Genomic DNA, 9105 nt, shown 5'->3' on the forward strand with positions numbered 1-9105 from the left:
TAACTTAAAACATGTAGAACATATCAATACAGTATACCGGTAAACAGAAAGTAATGCAATAAATAGAGATAAAAGCAACCAAATGAAAATAACACCATAACATGGTAGTTTAATGAGGAAACCCGGTGGGGGAAAAACCTCGGTGGGATTTGTGACCCACAATATTCACTTACTGGCCAATAAGAGAATATTACTGCTACAAGAGGGGCCTGCACATGCAGGAAGGCCAAGTGCCTAGAGCTCACTGCTCAATTACAAAATGGGAATTCTCACTGACTTACAAAATGGATTATATAAATCCAATTTCTTGTATTGCTTCAAAATAGCATCTACTATGCTAGATCCAGTATCGGTTTATAGCTCTGTTTCTTACATAAATCCTCAACCTATAATTCGCATAATAGGTCTGCCTTATTTTGGCTAATTACATTCCTCCATGATTACATAATTGTTCTACAATGATCTCTTATATATATGAGTCATTTTACAATTTGCCAAGTCGGCTTACAATGATTTTACAATAATAAACAAAATATATTATCAACAAAATATCTGTCGGCTTATGTGCCGGTATGCTTCCTTTCACTACCGGTGCCGGTGGTCTGTGTGTCGGTGTAGATTTTGACTTTGCTAGTGCTGGTGGATTGCCTTGCTGGTGTCATAGGATTGTAAGGTTGCCATCAATGACAAAACCTTCAATCACCTACAATGTCTCATTGGAGTGTGCATTTGCCAACATATTTCAAATAAAATTTATTACTTGAATTAAAAAACTAAATGGGAAAGCACCATCTCTTTCTTATATTGGATCTTTGGACTCATTTAATTTATTTTTCATTAATATCATATTATGTCTCCAATTAATTAGGGATAACTATTACTTTTGCATGTCTATGTTATTGAGTGATTTTGTATCTATTTTTTCTAATAATTAAAAAAATTCAAAAATCTTAGTAGCAACCCTCATAGCACACTTCAACGAGGCTTCTCTTGCATTCTCAATCCTTTCATGGCATCTTCATTCTATCCTCAACTTATTTCAATCTCCTCTATTCCTCATTGTTCAATTCATATTCTATCTCAATTTTTTCAAAAATATCTCCTAATCTTTTTGAAAGGAAATATAAGAGCAAGGAAAGAAAAACAAAATCCAAGTAAGTTTAATGATGAAGTAAATGTTACCAAGGGAAATGCAAAAACCTTGGAGCAATCACCTAAATGTGAATAAGGAGGAACAAGAACTTTTGAAAGGGGAAAAGCAAAGAAAAACCCCTTGTGATATTATGAATGAGGCAATGCCTAAAACGAGAGAGAGAGAGAGAGAGCAAGAAGCTCTTTACAATATTGTCATTAAGAAGAAATGAGAGAGGAGACATCTCTTAAATAGAGATGAGGAGAGGAGTTACAAAGTAACTCCCAAATCTATGAATGCCACCATTCATAAAATGTGTGTGCCATGTGTCCACATCCTCTTATGGAGGAAATCTAATATTCCTTAATAAAGGAAAATAAAAGAAATGGCTTGTCCTCACACATGTACTAGAGGACAAATTACATGTAGGAATTCCAAAGGAATATCCTAAACTAAATACAAATAAACCTAAGCCAAGTAAAGATTAAATATTCTAACACTTTTTTTTATAATATTTCTCTATTAGTGTATTTTATATTATTTTAAACTAATCCTATTAATTTATCCCTAATGGATAATGATAAAATTAAATTATGATTATTTTTGTTGATTATAATTTTGTAGGTGTTTATCACCTTGTATGGTGTGACTCGGTGGTGTGATTATTTTGTTAGACTACATGGATCACCCACCTAACACAACTTGCCAGTTGGTAGACCATGGGTCTTCCTCTCATTGGTGCATGCTCTCATCTATTTCTAGAAGTTCACTTGTGCCTTTTCTATAAGATTCTAAGAATGATCTTAGTGGTTAAGATAACATGTACAACAATTTCTCTTCATCTAGTTGACTCTAAACCTTTTGTTTTCTTTAGAACTAACATTGGTTTCTTTGTATATATGTATATTTGAATATTTTCTCTTAGCTACTCTATCTCTTTATGTGTACTTTTCCATGATTATTAACATGAATTCATACTCCTACTAAAGTGGGGGTAAATGTACTATAGTAAATTGTAGACCTTTACAATTTCACATAGATCATTTTAGGCCTCTTTGTGTCCAGCTATGCCTCATAATTTAATTATCAATCCCATAATTTAACTATCATAGAATACTCAAACTAGGAACTGATTTAGCATCACAAACCTTGACAAGTGTGATTCCCTTTCATAGGTCCTATTTTTGTGGGACTAGGGTGCCTTCCACTTATGTCCCGCCAAAATTCTTTGAAGTTACAATTATTGTTAGTGAAATTATTCTCAATTTGGATTGTAGTCTCAATTTTTGTATTTGTTGATTTTATGTTGACCTAAAATCTTAAACATCTTTTGAACATATATAAAGTAATCTTTTATCATTCATAAATTTAAATTATAAAATTAATTATTCCTATGTAATTCAAACAAAAGAAATTATGAACACACTCAGTTAGCAAGATAAATTGCAGAGCTATATTGGTGTATGATTTCATGTTCCTAATTTATGTTTCATTATCATGTTATTGCATCAACACTTGGAGGACTCGACTAAAGAGCATTGCTTCATCAAATTTATATGAACTCCATATAATGCTTTCATACCAAAGGTAAAATCACTTCATTTTAGTATTTATATTATTACCAACACTCTTTTTACATAATCATTACTACTTTGAAGGTGGGAATACCAACACAAGCTTTAAATTATGAAGGCCCTTATATAACACAACTAGTTTATCCCATTTTCATGTGTGCATGTTTAGATCCAACATTGGAGAGTACTCCAAGTGTGTAGAGAAGACTATGATAGATGACTGTAGATATCAAACTGATGAAAACACCTAGACTAGGGTGTCTTCTAGTTGTGTCTAATATTTTTTGGCTCAAATTCTTGGAACCAAGCTTACAGGACCTCTTCACTATGTTTTTAAACTTTTTTGTTAGCTTGGATGCCCTTAGGACTACGGTACCCTCCAACCCTATCTAGCACTTTTGGCTCCCAATTGTAGCTATGTGTTCTTCTCTGTATCTTATTTATTGATTTGTCTTACTATGCTTGTTATTAGTTTAGTATATTGTTTTCTATGTTAAAAGTCCTCATTTTTCTATCATTTAACTTAGTTCATTCACACACTCTTCACTATCTCAAATCCATTCAAAAAAGGAATCATAAATCCTTAGCATTTAGCTCTACTTTTAGAATTTCAACTTGGCCTTCTTATAATTCTATTGATATGCCATGGAGATTTGAGATCTCAGTTTACATTCTTAGGATAGGATCTCATTTTCCCACATATCAAGTCGCTAGATCACTATTTTATAATTTCTCTTCCATACTCTCTCTATATATTGAAAATAAGAGTTGGATCTTATTAGGAGTTGAGTTAAAGCTTCTATTTCTCCAATTTATTAAATTTATTAGCTAGATGAAATATATAACATGATTTAATAATTGATAGATTTAAAAACCCAAGTCCATATTCTAAAAATAATGCTATTTTGATATAACATTTTTAAAATAAATCATTTAGGGTAAAATGAAGGGAGTTTAATGATAATTTAAATAGATTTTATGGATAAATGTGTAGGTATTAGTTGTAAACATGATGGTTGAATAATCTATGTTGAGGGATATAGTTTCATAAAATTTAAATGAATTTAACTCATAATTAAGTATGTCTTGATACAATAGCCAACATTTAATTGGTATTATAATGTGTTGATGATTAACTTATTTAATTATCATCTTAATGATCATAAATCATCCAACAATAGAAAGGGTGAGTTATTTTAATTTCTATTCATGGTCTTTGATAATTGGTTTCTGACATGTTGATAATTTCTATTCATGGTCTTTGATAATTACTAAGATGATAACTAAAATTTTCATCACTTGATAAATTTTATTATTGTTTCATGATGGATATCTTTTATAATAGTTGATATTGAAATGGTGTTCTTGATGGTTAATTTATCTTAAAATTTAAAATGCATTGGGTAAGGTGTTAATATCCTTTAACATCATATAATTTTGACTTTTATTTTATGAATTATGATATAGTTCATAAAATATTATATGGATGAATTATGCTTATGTATGCATTTGTAATTGATTTTATATTCTTAGTATTTTGAGTCATTTTTAGATGGGTATAATATATGGAGCAATATAGAAGAGTAAGTTTCTACTTCAAATTTACCTACTTATAGTTGTCCTAAAAAGATTCTTTGTGAAATGATCATTATTTTTTAGTAAATGCTTGAGATTTGATTGTTTATTGTCTTTCTCTCAAGCATATCATGATATTTTTTATATTTACATTTAGAATGTAAATATATCACACTACAATAGATTCCTTCACTCTTGCTTGTTTTGGATTGCTAGGCATCCTCATGCAAGATAAGGTATTCTTCATTAGGAGGATTTTGGGGAAGCATGGTGCTTTAAAATTATGCTGTAAGGTGCTTCCATGATGTTTTCACCCATATTGTTCTTGCGTGGAGGTTGCAAGTTAGGAGTACCTATCAAGATTGATTCAATCATGTACTTTATATACTAGTTTTACTCGACCTTACATTCTTCATATAAAGGAAATAGTTTCCTTATGTTGTGCCTAGTTTTGGGCTTATGTCCACAAATATTTTACCAAAAACTAATAACATATCTTTATTCATATATTTGTTCAAGTCAATTTAGTGTTTTGATTACATATGTGTATTTTATGTAACTTCTTATTTTATTAATATGAGATTCCTTACACATGATTATTTTGATGATGTATATATATTTTTGACATGATAAATCTTTCTTACTTGTTAATTATGATATCTTAATGATTAGTGAGTTTAGATTTCATTTGATTAGTAGAAAGTTGCAATAATTTTATTAATCATGTTGATTCTATAATTGAAATATGTGGTTGGTAAATTTTTTTATTACTCAAATTTGTAGCCTTAGTAGACATAGGGATAGTATGTACTTAATGATGCTTGTCCAACCTTAATTCCAAACAAACTTATCTATGATGAATGTCCTATTAGAATTGGTTGTCCTCGTATGGATTCTCCTAATTATGCATAATCTGGTTCATCTTACCTATATAAAACTTTTTTTGATCTTACATTGACTTTTTACAAAGAAATATGACAAAAAATTGATGTCATGTTATATTTTTTTAAAATTCAATTAAACAAAATTTTTATCAATCATCATTAATCCTTATTTCATTAATAGTGACTCAAAGGGTCTATATTTTTTTTCACTAAATATTTATTAATGGCAAGAGACATTCTATCATTGTAGAAGGTGATGTAAAGAAATTTATTCTCATGAGAAAAATATTAGAATATAGAATGAGATCATTATCTTTATTTTAAAAATATCATTTGAAATTATCTTGAATTAAATTTTAATCATTGTTTTTCTCTAAAGTTAACATTTTAATTCAATTTTATCTTGACATTTTTTTTTAAAATGAAATATTAAAAATTAGAAAATAAAATAGTAATCAATTGATATTAATAAATGTATTGAAAAATCTAGTTCACAACATTATGATGTATCTAAATTTTTTTAAAAATATATCTTTAAATTGTTTTTATATAATTTTTTTAAAGATATATATGCTAATTATGATATGATTGTAAAACTTTTTGTCACATAAAGATATAAAAATTCACTAATTTTTTTAAAGCAAAACCAAAATCTATAAATGGAGGTACCTTTAACATCTACAATATATTATTGTATGATTGAAGAACTAGACAGCTTTAAAATATTGACTAATAGGTTACAGATGGCTGCTAGTGCTAATCAACACTACCATAGCTTTATAGACCGCCTTATTATGCAAGCAGAAATAAACACAATAACCGCTAATTCGCGAGAGGAGGAATGCTCTGAGAGTTTCTGAAGTAATTCATGGGATCGACTTGGGTTTTTGCCCTTACAAGCCTGTTGTAGTTGTGATGGAAGTACTTGTCACCCCAAGCTCTCGCCTTTTCAACAGAAGCACTCCCGTTGAAGGCACTGCCCAGATCAAGGTCGAGATAATTGACATACGAAGCCCTCGGAGAATGGGAAACATAAGGCTTCATATATTTGTGAAGCTTCCTCATCCATTCAATGTAGTGATCATCCTCACTTTTATTGGTCCAGGTTACCTTATACTGAACATCGAACAATGTACCCTTCCGCTGAGGAAACGGCAACGCAGTCGAGGGAATCATGTTCATTATACCTCCTAGAGGAGAGAAAATGGCGTAGGCGCTAACCTCCTCTTCCATTATCGACCACAGTCCTCTCAAAGCGGCTTTTGTCAGAGGTTTTTTTCCAAAATCTGACTTGATTTTGAAGAAAACTTTGTTGGTGTAATATCTGTTGGTCATCTGGCTCACATTGATGCTATCAAAGTTGCCAATTGTCTCTATCCATTTCATTTCTTTACAATGTGCAGTCACCATTCCCAACTCGGGGAAGATCTTGCCCATTTTAGTCACAAGCTCGGTCTGACGTCCCAGGTATATTCCATGGAACGACGCTCTGATGGTTGTGCTGTTGTTTACTTTTATGCCGAAGAACTGTACTCGCATGAAGATATCTTCCTCCATTTGAGGACCCACGTATTGCCATCTATGGACAGCCTCCGTGACATTATCGGCCCCGGTTTTTAACACTGTGAAAGCCGTCAAAATGGTGGGAACGCTCACCAGCTGGAGTTTCCAAGCATATACAACTCCCCAGCTACCGCCACCGCCGCCTCTCAGAGCCCAAAAGACATCTTTACCCATGGTGTTCTTATCCATCACCTTTCCTGACGCATTTATCAGCAGTGCATCCAACACATTATCGGCTGCAAGGCCGTATTTTCTCGACAGGAAGCTCAGCCCTCCGCCAGCAATATGACCGCCGGATCCAACCGTGTGGCAAACTCCAGCAGGAAACGCCAGGTTAGGCGAGCTGTTTGCAATGGCAGAATAGACTTCACCCAAGGTAGCGCCAGTTTGTACCCAAGCCGTCTTTGATTTTACATCCACTTTGATTTTGTTGAGTTTCAGCAAATCGATGAGCACGAATGGCACGTCCGAGGTGTAGGAGAGCCCCTCATAGCTATGTCCTCCGCTTCTCACACGAACCTCCCATCCGCGTTGTATGCTGCACACCACGGATTGCTCCAATTGGCTTTGGCTTTCAGGAATAATGATAACATAAGGCCTGGGTGTCTGAGTTTCTGTGAATCGAAGATTTTGGGCGGAGAAATTCAGCAGAGAATAAAACTCAGAAGCAGAGGAGGAGACGGTTGTAACGTTTGTTAGGCCGCTGGCATGCAAGCATGACAATAATCCTTCACCATCCTCACTTTTGGCAGATTTAGAAGATGCTGAAGTGCTGCAGACTGCGATAAGCAAAATCAAAAGCATACAAAACTTTGCCATCTCTTAGTTTTGCTATCCATAACAGATGCTTTGTGGTAATACTCTTCAATCTTCTTCAATTTATAGACAGCAGTTTCGTGTCTGTTAACAACTATGACTAATTCTAGATCAAATTCTACGGATAAGCTCGCAACAGGGTGTATCTTGACTTTAACGTTTCACTCCCGATATATTATTTTCTTTAACGTTCAACGTGATAAGCACGCTTTTCCTTTTGAGCGTTTGGAGTAGTCTGAAATTGCCCTTCTAAAAATGTTTCCCTTTCTCGACAGGGTAGTTGAAAACACAAATTAATAACAATCTAAAAATTAAAGCTTACCGCTCTTGAAATCCTGAATAATTTCATTTTTTCTTAAACTAACCGCTTTGCTATAAACAATTATCACATTGTGGTCAACGTGCTTATTAAAATCAATAATACAAAATATAATACCTGACTTTTTCAGTTATGAAGAATAAATATGTTTTAACTTGATCATAAAGATATGGATGCTTGAATTGTACTGCTAACTTTTTGCAAATAAACAAAATCAGCAATTTGCATTTTTCAATTATTTTTTTCGGTAAAAGCCTTGTAGCAACTACAAAAGAATATCTGCATACAAATTTAAAAATTGCAGGCGTCTCATACTAACGGTTCCAAATTATATTTAGAATCTTGGTCTTTAATGGTTAGTATTTAGAGTAACTAATATTTAAACTTTGTCAAATTTGTAATGAATAGTATTTAGAGTAAACGAATATTTTACAATTTCGAATTTAAACTTTCTTTTACCCTCCATTTAGTAGAGAGTCAAACACACATGTTCATTATAACTACACAACTTGACATAAACTTACTTGCAAAATGATGATATACATTGCATCTTACGCTCTCTCATCAACACGGATGCTCATAAAGGATGCGTCGTTACCATATAAGCCTATGTATAATAGGCTTTAATGATGCAACATAACTTTTTAATATTATTGTGACTGAAATTAGCATACCCATCCTTGTTTATTTTCCAATTTTGATGTTAATGTTCACAACTTAAATACTTTTGGGCTAAGTAATTTATATTTATTCATTTCTTATTGGTATTATTATTCTTCATGCATTATATTGAATGATTATTTATCTACTAATGTCTCTAATTATTTATAGGTTTGCAAATCTTATTCGTAAATTGTAATTTATTATTAGTTCTTTAATAAAATTTTTAATACATTTATGTGCATTAATGCTTCTAATTACATATGTGTGTGCAAATAATAGTTGTAAATCTCATTTTATGTTGTGATCCTATATGCCCTATTTTTGGTAAATGTACACTTCTGCTAGTATAGAGGGTATAGCACGTGCATATATATCCAATGAATCAAAAAACTAATGTAGTCACTATGGGATACCACATTAACGCCCAAGGTGGAAGAAGGAATATAAAAAATGGATATAAAGAGGCCTTTGAGAAACAAAAATTGATGATAGAGTAGGTAACTTTGCAACAAGGTATTAGGGCTTGAGGATAAGTAAAGAAGCATAATAGGAGATTTGTTGTTCATTTTCGTCAAGTGA

At 32.2% G+C, this 9105-nt stretch overlaps 1 protein-coding gene across 1 annotated transcript; it reads right to left on the reverse strand.

Moving 5' to 3' along the window:
* Positions 1 to 5987: 5987 nt before the first annotated feature.
* On the reverse strand, positions 5988 to 7547 carry LOC131074756 (berberine bridge enzyme-like D-2). The gene has a single exon (XM_059215747.1). It carries the CDS (start codon positions 7545 to 7547, stop codon positions 5988 to 5990), a length of 1560 nt encoding a protein of 519 aa, XP_059071730.1.
* Positions 7548 to 9105: the final 1558 nt, after the last annotated feature.

Source organism: Cryptomeria japonica, unplaced genomic scaffold, assembly GCF_030272615.1.
Source record: "Cryptomeria japonica unplaced genomic scaffold, Sugi_1.0 HiC_scaffold_252, whole genome shotgun sequence".
Taxonomy (NCBI): Eukaryota; Viridiplantae; Streptophyta; class Pinopsida; order Cupressales; family Cupressaceae; genus Cryptomeria; species Cryptomeria japonica.